Raw genomic sequence first — 17,321 nt, forward strand, 5'->3', positions numbered from 1 at the left:
CGTCAACCCCTCTTCTTATCAAGCTGTCCCACACAGTTTGTCGTTTCACCCTGTCGAATACCTTTTCCAGGTCTATGAAGGCCATATATGCTTTCTTTTTAGACAGTAACGTTTTTTCAATTATTTGTTTTACCGTGAAAATATGGTCTTGCACTCCTCGTCCCTTTCTAAAGCCACTCTGTGCTTCATTTAAAGTAGTTTCTGTAATGTTTCTCAGCTTTTTTTCTAGTACTGTTTCATAGACTTTGAGAGAAGAACATAACAGTGTAATTCCTCGATAGTTGTTACAATCTTTGTGGTCTCCTTTCTTATATATCGGCACTATTACTCCTATCTCCCAGTCCTTCGGTATTGTTTCTATTTTGCTTGCTTCTTTGAATATTTCAGCTAATTGTTTTACGCCTTTCATTCCCATGTACTTCAGCATTTCCGGTGGTATATGGTCGTGTCCAGGTGCCTTTCCGTTTTTAAGTTTGCCTATTGCTTCTATTGTATCTTCGATTGTTATCTCGATGCTTGTTCTCTGTTCTTCACTACCTGTCGCGTTACTGTTTTCTTTATTCCTCTCCTCTTTTGTGGTAGTTAATAATTCTTGGAAGTGTTGTCGCCATCTTTCAATAATTTCTTTTTCTTCTGTGATTATTTCTCCTTCTTTGTTTTTAATTCTCATATCCTTACTAGGTTTGTCTGTTCTCAGAGATTTTAATGTTCTATAAAAAAGTTTTTGATTATCTTTGCTATTGTGTTCCAGCTGTTGTCCAAATTGATGCCAACTCTTTTCCTTTTCTGTTTTTATCATATCTCTTACTGCAGTTCTTGCCTCTTTGTATTTGTTGTAATTGTTTACTGTTTTGTTTCCTAAATAATTATTCCAAAGTTTTTTCTTAGTTCTCACTTGTTGTTTTATTTCGGCATTCCACCAGTTTGTTTGTTTCACCTTGTCATTCCTTTTACTAATGCCACATACTTTTTTCGCCGCTTCCAGTAATATATTTTTAAATGATTGCCATTTTTGTTCTAGGTTGTTACTATTATTTGCATTTTCCAGAGCTGCTATTTCTAAATCAACCATTTCTTTGTATCTTAGGGCAATCTCTTTGTTTCTGAGCTTGTAAGTTCTGATTGATTCGTATTCAATTTTTCTTTTGTTTTCTTTTGTATGTTCCTGGGGTTTTTTGTTTTTATTCTTTATTCTAGCTTCCAACAAATAATGGTCACTACTTATTTCTGGTCCTCTTCGGACTCTAACGTCTCGAATTACCTTTCGATTGTCGCGTTCTACTAGTATGTAATCGATTATTGACTTTTCTGATTCTCTTGGTCCTTGCCTAGTAAATTTATGTATGTCTTTGTGTTGGTAGTGTGTGTTTGTTGCTATTAAATTATTTAGTACGCAGAATTATATTAACCGTTTTCCATTATCATTTCTCACTTCTTCACCGTACCTTCCAATTACATCCGTTACTGTCTCATCTTTGATTCCTACTCTTCCGTTGAAGTCTCCAATGACGTAAATCCGCCCTTTACTGTTTTCTATTGCTATATTTAGGTCTGTCCAGAATTTTTCTTTGACTTCTTTTTTCTCATTTTCATCGGGTCCATATGCCGTAATTATTGTCTGTGGCTCTCCCTGTTCATCTTTCATCTCAAGAGCGACTATTCTTTCTGACCAGCCTTTCCAGTCCTGTATATTTATTACTTTTTCTTTTTTAATTATAGTACCTACTCCTGCAGCTGCTCTCTTTTCTGGTGGAACCCCGCTATATATAAGCAAATGACCGCCTTCTAGGTATATTTCACCAATTCCTTTCTTTTTTGTTTCTGTAATACCTAATATTTCTATTTTGTTTTTATCGAACTCGTAGCTCAATTCTGTTTCTTTACCATTTAGTCCTCTGATATTCCACGTTGCTAGTCTCCAAATATTTTTCTTATCCTGTTTGCCATTGTCATTACCTATTTCTTGCCTTGTCGTTTCCTTATGGTCCTTGCACTTGCTTTTCCTTGCAGTTAATTTGTCCAGTTTTTTGTATTGGCATTATCCCTTTCCAATTCGCTGCTTTTTGTATTCCAAGTCCATTTCTGCCCATTGATTAGAAGTTTTTGGTATCCAATTTTTACTGTTTTCCTTTCTTCTATTTTTTGTTTTGCAATTTCCTTCAGTTTTTGTTGAATTTTTCTTTCGTTTTGGGTCAAGTCGTTATTTATATATACTTGATTATATTTCCCCCTAGTTAATTTAGCTTTGTTTTTCATTATCTCCAATTTTTGTGCAAAATTATCTACTTTAATCAGGTATGTCTTCTCCTTTATTTCCTTTATTTTTGGGACAGAAATTTTTATCTTTAACTGGTTTTCGAAAAAATGTTTTAGATTATCTTCCATTTCCTTTTCTGTAGCATTTGGAATTTCCAGACCGCTTATAATAATATTGTTCTTTCTGTCTTTCCTATCAGCTACTTCTAGCCTTTCTTCTATTTCTTCAATTTTAATCATTTTAACTCGCAATTCTACCATTTCCTGTTTTATCTTCAAATTTTCCTCTTTTAGCTGTTTTATTTCTTCTCTGTATATTTTATTCATTTCTTTTACCTCGTTAATCAGTTCCTTCGTATCTTTCATAATTTCAGCTGTAGTCTCGTTTATTAATTCCTTGATAATTTCCTTAAATTGCATAATTTCTTCATTAGTCATGTTCATCCTGATTTATTTGCCCTTATCTCAGCACGCCACTGCTGTAATGTGTGCTGTCTATATGTCTAGCGTAAGATAACGTCCACAGAGGTTCGCTCTTCAGAGGTTCGTTACCTATCCAGACACTTTTGGTAAAACTGGTTGCCTATCAACTTAATTTGTATTTAAAGTCTTTTTAGTAATTATTATATTTATAAGTTATTCTCTAGGCTATTCTCACCTGCAATCCACTTCTTGGGTATTTAATTCGCCAATGATCACTAGTACGTATTTTATCAGTCCGTATTATCCCGGTATTTCGAGTTTTTAATACGGAGCACAAATTCACACGTGTGTAAACAATCACCAGTAGCGTATCATAATAAATGAACAGAAATAAAAATAACTTTTACGCAGAAGATTTTTCTTCAATTTTTGTAATTAATAGTATACAGCCAGCTACAGGAAATTTTTTCCTTGTGGATTATAATAAATGATACTTAAGCGTCGATGACAGGGCGAGTTTGCAAGCTGTTAGTGAATACACTGGCTTGCAGCTTATAAAATAGCCCCGTGGCATCGAGCTCTTTTTGCTATCTGCTAGTGACTACCCGATTGTAAAAAAGCTGCGAGCAAAATAGAAAACCGGGCTAAGCTTCGCAGGCGTGTTAGTTTGTAAGCTAGTTTACTAGCCTTGTGTCATCATTGCTGCTAGTGAACTGGTTGCGAATACATAGAGTGTATGTGTGTTTATAGCTTCAGCCAAAATTTCAACGGAATTAGTTAGAGCGGGCCTAGTTATTTTAGCAGTCAAAAATGTTTTACAACAAAATCTAAAGAAAAACTTAAAGCAGAAAAGAAAATGGACAGGAAAACGCGATAAATATGCTACGTCCTAAGGTTTATTGAGAGAATTGAAGGACGAAGATCCTTTGGCTTATAGAAACAATGTTGAGAACAAATAGTTCAACATTTGATGATTTGATTCCATCTCGCTAGCTAGTTGGCTACTGAGCGGGTGTAAATTTTTCTAATCCTGTTGAAATAAAATTGCAAACTAGATTTTATTTTAAATAACAAATTTAGCACATTTCCGGAATTGATAAGTCATGAATTAAGGCAGAGCAACTGCACTGCACATTAAGTTTGCGTTCATCAGGAAACAAATACAGATCGGGGATTCCCCGGGGTAGGGAGCCAGTGGCAGTGAAGATCGCGTTAGCATGCAACGCAATAAAAAAGGTCACCGAGGAATCACCGGACCGGGTAATTAAGAAATTTCAAGATCTTGAGTCAAGACAAGATATAAGATGTCAAGAAAACGTCAAGACAGGACTTTTTAAAATCTTTTGATTTTTTTTCAAGACAAGACAAGAAGTTGTTATCAAGACAAGATTTCTTGTCTTATCGACCCCTATTTCTGATGACGTATTCGTATTCAGCGATTCCAAAAACCTCCAAGTAATCAGTTTGTATCAATTTAGTGCCGATAACCCTCAAACCTCCAGATGACGCGCCTTAGCAGTGGCCCTGGGCACTAGCTGCTCCGGAGGTTGGTTCTTGGTTCTGATGGAGTAATCATGTTCAGCGACCCCAAAATCTCCCGATGCTTATTTTGACAATGTTTATTCACTTTTGGAAGCATTTTAAAATGCAATTATGCATTTCTAGCCTTTTTTTAATGGTGATAGTCGGCGAATTCGTCTTTGGCGAGAGCCGACAAGATCTGCACAACTTGCACATGCTCTTACCATGCTTTCTGCGTTAGTGGCGGTGTTATATTTTGGACAGGTATTATGACAGGTAGACATACGGAATTGTTAAAAATCCACAAGGAAAGAGTTTTCCTGTAGTTGGCTGTATACCATGTAATACAAAAAACAGTAAAATCCTTTATAAAAGGTATATACATATTTAAAATCCCTAAAAAGTGCTACATCACAATCACATAACTAGTTTTAGATTGCTTTACCAATCATCATCAGTGCTTAACCTAAAATAAATATAACCTGGTAAGATAATGCAAAGATTTTGAAATTTTGACTACGGTTGAGAAAAGTTGTAGGTTATACTCACCTGGAATTTAATACATGCTAACCACCAAGATATAATTTTAAAAAAATATGTGGGTCAAAGCCCTGTAAAAGTAATCCGTCAAGGAAACATCGGTTGAAAATGCTAACTTAAGCATGGATGTTTAAAGTATTTTACTAATATGCCCCAGGTAACATCTGAGCTGTGGTTTGACTTGTTCACATGGTGAAAGTATGGCAGTAAGTGACAACGAAATGGATAGAGACTTCCGAACGATGACATGACAGAAATGACAGTTCCACATAAAGTTGAAAAATTAACCTGTCAAATTTAAAGACTATGGTGTACAGCTAATAAAAATTAGAAATGATGTAACAACACTCGCTCCATTGTGAAAAATAATCATTTAAAATTCAGTAAACTAGATGTTGTAGTTAAAAATGTATTCACGTATATAGTAGTGGAGATGGTTAGGCAAACCACATTACACAAATGTTTGTATTAGAGAACTAAAGTCAGTAATCAAATATTGTTGTCAAGAGACCTAAGATTTAAAAAAGCAATTTTGTGTTGATTTAAAGTTATCGAATTTATTTAACTTATTGGACTTGTTGGAATTTGTGTAAGTTAAAAAAGAGATCACAATGGAGGTGATTGAGGTGTAAAAATGTCTTAAATAATCTAGGGGGATGTATCATTAAGAAAGCACAACCTCAAACTTAGGCGACTAATTCCTAAAGACCTCGCAGGCTGCCCGGATCCCTAAGGGTCCAAAAACCAAAACCGTCATAAGATGATGACAGTAGGGGCTGAGGGTTATGAAATGTCTGTGAGGAATACAGAATTGGTGATTATTGACAGGACCCTAACAGGACAAAGGTACATTACACGGATTTTAGAACCTCATGTGAGGTTATGGCGAGGAGCTGTGGGTGAAAATTTAGAATTTATGGATGGCTACGCCTGTCCACATATGACTCAAGCTGTTAATGCGGCTATCTTGGGAAATAAGATATTCCCCGTTTGGAGTGGCCTGCGATATTTCCAAACATGAACCCTAGTGAACATACATGGGAATTGATCTCCAGAGATATTCTGACCCAAAGGCATTCTCCTACAACCTATCATGAACTTACAATCGTCTGTAGAGAAGAATTGGAGAATCGGCGGTAGGAAATGATTTATTGACTTGTTAGCAGTATTAGAGGTTGAATCCAGGCTTGCATCAATGCCCGTGGTGGAAATACACGATATTAAAATTGTTAAATACATTTCAATTAGAAATAAACGTTTTGATTCTAAATTTTTAATATAAATAATAATAGTCTCCCGTTTTATACCGCTAACGCGGCTTTATTATTAAATAGTCCATTGAAATGTTACATTTAGGGTTGCATTTCTTAGAGGAGTCAATTTTATTTTTGTAATGTGTAGGAGGGTTTAGTAGAAGCTTAAGTTGGAGTGCTGTGCCACCTAGGATAAATTATAATAATAAAAGTAATAACAAGCAGATATTCAGTCCGATACGGAAGAAAAATGAGGTAACTGCCAATTTTGTCAATTCCTGTTTACTGCGCAATTAACTTCTAAAATACTATATAAAGATGATACAAAAAACCGAACTGTAAAAATGTGCTGAGCCACTATGGGGTAGTTACGTCATTACTGAAATATGCGCTATGTTAGACCTTGTTTCAGATGCATAATGACGCAACTGTAGATAGGGTTGAAAATGGGGCTATTAAATAAGGATAATAAATTCGAACCAATATCGATGAAAATAAAAGCGTTGTCAAAAAACAATCGCCATACCGATGCTCCTGGACGATTACTCTTCATTTGATCCCTATTTTAAATATTTAAAAATCGTTTTTTTGTTGCTCTTCTGAAGAATTTTGCATTTTGCGGTTGCGTCATTCTTCTTCTGGACCGGCGAATTTGTCCTCAAACACTTCTTGGGGCTTATCTATATATTCTTAGGTTCTAAGTTTTATAGTGGGGAGAAAGGTCAAAAATTGATTAATAGTAGCATAGGAATGTTAAAATCATAATAAATTGTATGAATAAAATAATATGAAGATAGAAAAGTAAGCCTAACGTTTTGTTTTTATTGTATCCCTATGAGCATTCGAGAATCTGGTCAAGTTTGGAGCGCTGTAAAACCTAGATAAATAAATAGGATTAAACACCTTTATAGTGGAAATTGTTCGCTGAATAACCCTCTACAAAATTGCTAAAATGTTATTTTATTGTAAAATAAACTGAAAAAAGTTATAACCTCTAAAAGGAAACTTGTTAAAATTTTTTTACTTATTTTTGTTTATATCTTTTTTGTTGGTCACTTGGCAATAAAATGTAATAAAAGCAAAATTGTAGAAAATTTAATTTTATACATTTTATGTTTATTAGATTTGCCGTAGGGTTGGTAGTTAACGATATACAGGGTGTCCCAGACTAATTTACCACCGCAACATCTCTTAAACGAATAGAGATTTTCGAATGGGACAAAAGGTGATATATTCTACTTGTAATAAACTTTTATATGGCGTACAAAAAAATCATCCCCTAAATAATCATCCCTTAGTTACAACCGCTAACTTTAATTTTTTTAATAGCACCCTGTATATTTTTGTATAGTTTTGGATGTGGTCTTTTATCGTCTATTCAACACATTTTTTGAAAATAAAATCGGTTCGTAAATAACCTAGAAACTATCAGTTTATTTTTGTTAAATTGTGTGTCCCAGACTAATTTATCCAGGCTATATTTCTTAAACGAATAGAGATTTTCGAATGGCACAAAAACTGATCTATTCCATTTGTAATACACTTTCATATGGCGTAGAAAAAATTCATCCCCTAAATATTTATCCCTAACTTACAGGGTGCTATTTAAAGAAAAATAAGTTAGGGGTTGTAACTAAGGGATGAATATTTAGGGGACTTTTTTTCTACGCCATATTAAAGTGTATTATAAATGTAATATATCAGTTTTTGTCCCATTCGAAAATCTCTATTCGTTTATGAAATATAGCCTTGATAATTTAGTCTGGGACACATAATTAACAACAATAAACTGATATTTTCTTGGTTATTTAAGAACCGATTTTATTTTCAAAAAATGTGTTGAATGGACGATAGAAGACCACATCCAAAACTATAAAAAAATATACAGGGTGCTATTAAAAAAATTAAAGTTAGGGGTTTTAACTAAGGGATGATTATTTAAAGGATGATTTTCTTGTACGCCATATTAAAGTGTATTACAAGTACAATATATCACCTTTTGTTCCATTCGAAAATCTCTCTTTGTTTAAGAGATATAGCGTGGGTAAATTAGTCTGGGACACCCTGTATAGCGCGAAACCCCTTTGCACCCTTTTCCAAGATGGCGGCCGGGGGACAAGGGTGGCGATCTCAAAAACTTGAACTTAAGCTTCTACTGATCCCCCTACACATTAAAAAATAAAATTGACTCCTCTAACAAATGCAAGGTATGGCCTAAAAAATGTAACATTTTAATAGATCAAAAGGGGATTATAGCAGGGTATTCTGCTATATCTAGGGCCTACGGTATGCAAAGAAGGTAACAGGGCCACTGCTACGCTTCAACCGCCTATTATTACCCCTGGTTTTATCCAAGGTACTCATTTTATTCAGACTGTCAAAAATGTCTAGCTTTTCTCGCCGGCGCTGGGTTTCGAACCACGGCCTACCTGCGTGAAAGTCAGACATACTACCGCCTGAGCTATCCGGGCCCATTTAAATTTTTGATTTATTATAAAACAGTAAAATATCTTTCAACTTTATAATAATTTTTTCATATATGATCTCTAATAGGCCTGGCCTGGATCCCACGTACCAAAACAAAGTTTATTAATAGCAAGCTGAAAATTTGTTAATAGCTTAACGGTGTCTAGTTGGACAAACTTTGATGTACAGGAACACTGGAACAGGGGAAGTTTTAATTGTGGAACAGGTTATAGGTTTCGAACTTCAGACTACGAAAACGTCCCATCTATTGTCCCATGTCGGACAGAACTTCCAATAGGGAACTTGCATAAATTTTTAAATATTAAAATTATATTAAAAAACATAAGGTAACATGATCTTAAAACGCTTGCATGCAAAAAAACAATTTTTTAACCCATACGTTTATTACGAGGCTTTGAAAATGCTATCAAATTCAAATTTCTTAGGAGGCACTTGAACGTGCTTCTAGTGGTCTCGGTCTGACGTCACGGACCACGGTCAACCGGACTAGGAGTCGAAAACAACGCGGTTAGAGTATTACGGGAATTGTATATTACATTTTAATCGCAATTAATTGGAAATTACCAGGTAGTATTTGTATTCTTCTATAGTTCTACAATCAATTATATAGTTTCAAAGTGAAATTTATAAATCTTTAGAAATTTCTACTTTTCTAAAGGGTTTAAAAAGCATAAGTACTATTACTCATGAGGGTTTTTCAAAACAAAGCGATTAGGTTATTCTGGGGATTGTATAGTACATTTTAATCGTCTTTAATAATTGAAATGCTAAGGTTATGTTTAATTTAAGGCCGGCCGTTGTATGAAAGAGAGGTCCCCAAATGCCGGCGCAACAGAGAGAAAAGATTCTTTCCCGAGAGATGCTGCCTCTATCGGAGAAATAACGCAATAGATATCTAAGCGAGGCCGCAAACGGCAGAATTTTTAGTAAGTCGATAGTTTAGTTAAGTACAGAGAGTATGCAGGTGCGGCCTCGCTAAGATGACTCGAAATCGTTTTATATATCAGGTGCGAACTTTTAATTTTTTAGTAGGCGGTTTAAGGACGGGGTCTCGCTGAAAATTTTACTTGGATAAATACTGTGCTCGTATCTCGTGGTAAAATCTAAACCAAAAGTATTGGAGAAATCTATTTTAGTCCATGTGGTGAGACCGCTCCCGTCTGGGAAAATTTCTGATTCGGTTTCTTTGTGGATTCCTATTCAAACATGTCCCCTCTAAACAAATCTGAAGGGTGCCGGGCGGAATTTTTGGGCAGAAACTGTTTAAACAATTTTTATAAACAAATAGAAAAGATCACGTTTTTTTGCCCCGGAACATATATTTTTAAGTTTAGTGGGTCATTCTAAACAAGAAAGGTATCTTGTAATTTTTTTCAAAAATTGATAGTTTTCGAGTTATAGGCGATTTAAAATCTGAAAAGTGCGAAAATGCTCATTTACGAGGCCTAAAAACTCATATTTAAATTAGAACTTTTGAGGTTGCCAGATTCTTAAATTGAAGTTTAAACATTCAGCTTGAAGATTCTAAAGAGTGATTGTGTCTAACCCTAATTTAAACCGTCGTGTTTTAATTGTTAAATATACATGTCCATCCGATTTTTTTGTCGGTGCGGCGCGCTCTATTTCAAAAATCTCCAGTTTTCCTCCAAAAAATATTTTTTCTAGATTTTTTGGGACATTTTAAATAAAATAAGTTTCTTGACATTTTTCTCAAAAGTTAACAGTTTTAAAGTTATAAGCGATTTAAAATCCAAAAATGCGTTTTGGCATTTTTCGGATTTAAATCGCTTATAACTTTAAAACCATTAACTTTGGAGAAAAATGTCAAGAAACTTATTTTATTTAGAATATCACAAAAAATCTAGAAAAAATATTATTTGGAGGAAACTAGAAGATTTTTGAAATAGAGCTCGCCGTACCGGCAAAAAAATCGGATAAACATGCATATAACAACTAAAAAAAAACGGTATAAATTAAGGTTAGACGCGATCACTCATATGTGGACCATATAGAACAATTTGGTGTTGCAGGAAAACTTTTACTTCGGATGTCTGGGTTAGGCCTTTTTTGGACCAATTATAACATACTACCTCCGTAACTTTGGAACCGTTCATTTTAGAAGGGTTATGCATAGGACCTTTTTTGTTTCAAATTTAATGTAGAACAATTTTGTATAGAAGGTTGTTCATGCTAAATCGCATAGTTTTAGAAATATTGACGAAAAACGTAAAAAACTACGAATTTACCGATTTCTCCCCCCTCTCCCCCCCAAACCCGACGCTCAAAATGGTGTGACTTTTTTCTGAACATTATGTGGACCATATAGAACAATTTGGTGTTGGAGGATAACTTTCACTTTGGATGTCTGGGTATGGGTCTAACTATACCATACTATATTCCCTAAAATAAAATGTTTCATCATAACGGCTGACCTGAGTAAAAATCACTTATTTATAAGTTAAATTTGAATTATAGGCTTGGATCTCGCGTACAAAAAAGAAGTTGATTAATAACAAGCTGAAAATTTTTAACTTAACTGTGTCTAGTCGGACAAACTTTGATGTACGGGAACACTGAAACAGGCGAAGCTTTAATTGTGGAACAGGTTAAAAATTTGGAACATCAGACTACGAAAACGTTCCATGTATTTTGTCTGACAGAACTTCCAACTGATTTGTTACGATTTCATTAAACTCTTATGCAAAAATCAGACTGGTATTATCACCAACTGGGCATTTTAATAAGTTTAACACGAAGAACATGTCAAATGGCAGGAATTATATTTTTGATAAATAGCAATATGATTTTTGCATGAGAGTTTAATGAAACAGTAACAAATCAATTGGAAGTTCTGTTCGAAAAAATACATGGAGCGTTTTCGTAATCTGACGTTCCAAATTTTTAAACTGTTCTACAATTAAAACTTCTCCTATTCTTCTCCTGAAAAAACTTCTCCTGAAAACTTAGTGAAAACAGAGGAAATTTAGTGAATTGCAAATATTTAATTCAAAAGAAACTTTTTATTTATTCTAAGGGACTGTCGGCCCTCGGCAATAACGTTTTCTTTCATTCTGCGTTTAATTTTTTTAAAAATACTTATTAGTTTTCTCAGTATTCGAAAAAAATGAACACATTTAAAACACAGGAAAATTTTGAGAGGCGACATTTTGCGTCTTTCCCCTTAAATTTTTTTGCAACATGAATGAAGCACCCTGTGTATTAAATTAAAAATATACATTCAAGTAAATAAACAATAATATTTTGTTATATCAAAGTTTTCAAACAAATTTTATATAGGGTGTCTGCATAACTAGCAACCATATGGTTTCATATTAATTTTATTAATTATTAACTTTAATTATTATTAATACATTATTAATTTTACGGGAAAAGGTAATACCCAAGTTAAATACATAATCATAATTCATAGAGTATGTGTTTACTTAAGGGTAATTATCATTAGAGTAAAAGATTCACTTTATAGGAATAAAACTGCTAAGTTGCGTTATGGGTACTAATTTATGTTTCTAGTCGTCAAGGAGTGTGATTTGATGTTTGATTTTCATATGGCAAGCGTAATTCAATCTATCTACATACTTCAAAGAAAAAAATTAGGAAGGGACAATAAAATGTAATATATTTTAGACGGAGTACGTTCAACATTTCAGGACGGGAATAATAATCATTTTTTCAGTAATAACACAATATTTGATTTTTGAGATTTCTCTATTGTTCATGAAATAAATAAAATTGTATATAAAAATGATTATCTCATTTAAAATAAATATTTCTTATTTACCAATCCTTCGGTTTGGCGCCCCATTGGGGTTACGCACGCGTGCACCGCACGCGTTGCACGCCCGGTTACGGGGCCCTGATATTATTCCAAGTACGCAATAATGAACCACCCGCATCCCTCAAAACGGTATTACTCTCTATACAGTACCGAAATTTCCAAAGGAAAGTTTCAAACGGGCCATACCGCTCCTGAATTTTGCACATGTATATAATATTTTTCGTAGCGCCATCTTATACATAATGGCTACATTAACAGAGCTTAGATTCTTACAGATTCCTATACTGTATTCGTATTATATGTCGAATATTTACGTTTCACATGCCAATTTCTATTAATTTCAGAAATTTATTTTCAAAGTACACCACGCAAAAAGTACTTTATTAATTCACATTTTTTTAACGTTATATCCTTCCATTACTTCTACTGTAGTGCTAAACGGAATTTTATCATGAAATTCATTTAAATACTTAAGTAATTTAGATATAAACGCTCTTATATTTATTGAGAAAAAAGCAAAACTTTCACATTTTTTTATAAACAATACACAACAGGTAGGATAACAAAAATATGGCTGGAACTAGCGACATATATTGTTAGTAGGTTAAGCATTTTTCGGTATACATATATGCTCTAGATTATGAGTGGTGTACTTTATAAAGGTGATGGGATCGGCTATACTTATAACATTACCAATGGCCGGCCTTAATTGAACTAACTTGGGGATTAAAAATACAAGACCTTCAATATTTACTAATTAATGGAACAGATTTTGCAAATATTCTCGAAGCATTTCTTTCGCTTATGGCGAAATCATCTCCAAGAGACATAAATGTGTGTCCTGTTCTTATCTTTTTTAGAGTTAAAAATAGATGCATTGTTTATATTTTATTTCCATTAACTAAAACCTATAAAACGAAACGTTTACAATCTAGGTCTGTATTGAAACTCCATCACTGTAAAATTCAGAGACAAACTTTTAAATTGTTTTGCTTCCTCTTCTTTCGCATCTTCATCACAAGATACAGAATCACTTTCATTGTACCAATCGTCATCACTACCACTATATTCACTATTATCTTCAAATAGAGATCTTCCTGATTCACTTCTTGTATCTTCAAATAATCTTTTCAAGTCTTTTATAGGTGAAGTTCCTGCATCCTTATTATGTATTTCCAATAGTGACAATTCGACTGTAACACTCCTTTGAAATTTACATTGAATACCTTTATTGAGATACCGTTTTTGAGGTAAAGCTGGTTGGTTTAATTCAGATCCTGATTGAACTAAGTTTGTAAAATTAGGATCACACTGTCTCTTATTATCATTGTCCTCTAGAACAGACTTAGATGTAGATGCGGCATCTTCAAGAAGTTGTCGTTTAACCCTTTTAAGGGCTGCTTCCTTCCCTCACAGGCTGAGAAAAAGCTCGTTTTCTATCTAGTTTACAATCAAATATGTGCGGGACAACACCTAACTTAATATTTTTGGGACCACCCATAATCTTGAGTTATATATAGTTGTTATCCATGTCTTGTTCCAACTGTAACCAATAAACAAGTTTAAGTAGGCACATTTCATGAAACGACAACTAATATTTTTTCTTGAAATAGAAAATGTCTTACTAGGTACCTAATTAGATAAATACTCACATCGAAATGATCCTCACATAAATAAAGACCTTTGCTTCTTTGTGAAATATCCTTTTTATCTCGCAAGCCTGCCTTTAACCATTTTAATCAGTAAAAAATGTTTGTTGGATATTCTGACAGTTGTGCTTTGGCATTCCGGCACTATATAGTACTTATATTAGGCAGTTTTGTTTTCAATTTTGATAAAGTATATTATACACTAAATACACCGAGCAAACAACACAGTTATTCGACTCGCACAACTAGCAATGGCAAAATGCATTCCATGCAATAGCTCACTGAACGGGCGAACGAGAACAGTGGTTGGTGACGTCAGACCCAGCTCCTTTTGAAGTTGTTTGAAACGGAAATTTTGGGCGCGGAACTTTGATCAGTTGTTGTACGTACACCATTCATTGTTAAGACGTAATATTTTGAATATAACATTTTTAAACATAAATTAACAATTTTATGCAAAAATATTTTTATGTGCAAGTTCCCTGCAAAAATCAGACTGCTATTTTGTCACCAACATAATTCCTGTCATTTGACATCTTCTACGTGTCGGACTTATTAAAATGCCCAATATATTTGTCGGACAAACATTTTTTCATATATTTTAATATAAAGTTTGGTATTGAATAAACTTAAAAACAACCTGCTAGTTTTTCACAATCATAAACTTGTCAGGATGACAATTTCCACAATTAAAAAATCATGTTCCACAATTAAAACTTCCCCTGTTCCAGTGTTACCATACATCAAAGTTTGTCCGACTAGACACTGTTACGCTAGTAACAAATACATATTCAGCTTGCTATTGATAAAAATTTTTTTGCTGGGATCCAGGCCTATAACGGTAGTTTCTGAAAATAGAGCGAAAATTTTGGGTGATGCATAACTTTTGAAACTATGTATGTGTATAATGTAAATTTAAAATTTTAATCATTTTTGTTATTGTGTTTTAGGGTAACGAAAAATATGTGTTCCTATATATAATTCTGGAAATGTCAAATCTTTTTATAATCTCGGTATTTGCTGGCATAAATGTCTTCGAGTATAAATCATTTAGTATAGCAGCCCTTTTTCTTCTGTGTAGTAAGTATAATATACTTTGATATACGTGATGATATTATCATCAAGTACATATAGGAAATCTGTTCAAAACAGGCACTAAACAAATAATGATATAAAAAATAGGTAATTCTTCTCCTTAATTCCCATATCAGTATACGCTAATGGATAAGTGACTATACATAATTAAAAAATTCGTACAATGAAAAGAATACAAATCTTTTGAAATGCCGCATTATTGTCTTATATTAGAACAGAACAAAAGATTTTATAAACGTAGTTTTTCTTACTTAACAATGAAATAGTCATGGAAAAACGTCTTCGGTAAATGAGTTACGTACATTATTTATTGGACGATTAGTTACCTTTAGAATTTTTTTCTGAAAACTCTATTTACATTATTTGTTTGCATGTCACTATTATAAATTTTTTATATTAATCCATTCTACATCATTGATTGAGTATTTTGCATATTGAAAATTTGCTAATGTCTGTACAGTTATTGATGACGTGTACTTACAAGTACACGTACACAAAGTTGTACACGTGTACAACTTTGTATTTAGCATTTTGTGTTTTTTATTTATAGCATATTTTGTGCATGCTTCATTGATTACCATAAAACGTTATTATTAATATTATTATTATACAATAATATCGAGCCAAAGCAAAACTTATATGGCTCAAAGTACAAAATAATTGTAGGTCTTAAACTAAATAATATAACATAAAACTAATTCTTACAAAATAAAAATTAAATTAAAACAAATATTCAAAAGAATAGATTTTTTAAAAAGTTCTTACAACAATAGCAAATTAAAAATAGATATAAAAATTAGAAAGTAGGTACCTAAAAATTACAATATTTTTTCTCATAAAGAAAAAAACATAAAATATATCCTTACATTTTATAACAACTATAACAACTATTTTAACAAAAATTGCTAACATTGCACATACAATGTCCAGTTAGTTCTCATCAAACCTGTTTTTGAAACTATTTAACCTAATAGCTCCTACGATGTCATCACTTAAACTGTTCCATTTATCAAAAACTCCATATAAAAGAAAGTTTTGCCTCACAGTAGTTTTAAAAGGTTCCTTTTTCAATTTATAGTGATGACCTCGTAGTCTAGCATCTTCGCTGAGTATTTCATGCTCCATTCTGATGCTGGTTAAGGTCAGTCTGATGAGTATTAACAATATCGGGACAGTAATATAACTTTAAATCATCGGCACATGAAACTGATTTTGACTGCCATCCGCACGTTAAATCAGATACGTACAACAAAAACAGAATGGGCCCTAATATTGATCATTGAGGGATACCACTGGCTACCGCACGTGGAACACTGCAGTCATTTTCCACTTTGACCGAAAAAGTTCTTTCAGGGAGGAAGTTTTCTAAGCACAATAACAACTCACCACGCACGCCGTAATGTTCTAACTTCAGCATTAATTTTGTATGGGTACCTTATCAAATGCACGAGAAAAATCTATATAAATAATGTCAATCGGTTCATATTGGTCCAAAGATAAAGTCCATTCATTAAGGGAGTGAAGAAGGTTGCTAGTTACAGAACGGTTCGGCAGAAATCCGTGTTGAGAGACTGGAATAACATTATGCTCAAACCAAAAGAATATTAATTTATTAGCTATTAATTTTTCCATTATTTTAACTGATGTTGATGGAACTGTTACTGGGCGATAATTAGACGAAAGGAGTTTATTTCCACTTTTATATATCGGTGTTAATATACTAGATTTTCATGAAGCTGGTATTGAATTTGTTTGCAAAGATTTGGCCAATAAAGCTGCCATTGGAGCCGCTAAACTATCTGCACAATTATGATATTACAATGGTGAAATATTTTCCGATGCAGGAGACGTAGTAGTATTTAAAGGACCTAATACCTCTACAAAAAAAAAATAATAAAAACCGCGACTTTGACCCCTTATAACGCCATGAAACTTTGAAAGCCATGCACACAAATAATTCAACATATCCCCGTATAGTTTTTCCATATTACTTATCACGCACAAAATCCACTTCTATCTCTCCGGCTAATAGTATAGCATGCACCGAATGGGTATATAATGTAGGTATATCACTTCTCTTTGGATTGGAAAAAAGCATTGAACTCGCGATCGTTATCGACACGGCAGATATTAGTAATTTATATACTATAGGTTGAATTGCGTATACGTTCGACCGAAGTTATATTGGTTGGAGGAGGGATAGAATGTGTACCCGAAGGGGCTTGCTTCGTAAGAAGTTTTCACTTCTGTCGGCACTCCCACGAGTGCCCGAATTTTTTTTTGTAAATAAGTTTATAAATA

At 33.5% G+C, this 17,321-nt stretch overlaps 1 protein-coding gene across 1 annotated transcript in view; it reads left to right on the forward strand.

Annotated features, from left to right (window-relative positions):
* LOC114349254 (uncharacterized) overlaps positions 1 to 17,321 on the forward strand; it is a 49,674-nt gene that overhangs the window by 31,791 nt on the left and 562 nt on the right. The window contains exon 3 of the mRNA XM_028299614.2: positions 14,876 to 15,005. Coding sequence (XP_028155415.1) covers positions 14,876 to 15,005 — 130 coding nt within the window. The remainder of the gene's footprint in view (positions 1 to 14,875; positions 15,006 to 17,321) is intronic.

This window comes from Diabrotica virgifera, chromosome 3 (genome assembly GCF_917563875.1).
Source record: "Diabrotica virgifera virgifera chromosome 3, PGI_DIABVI_V3a".
Taxonomy (NCBI): Eukaryota; Metazoa; Arthropoda; class Insecta; order Coleoptera; family Chrysomelidae; genus Diabrotica; species Diabrotica virgifera.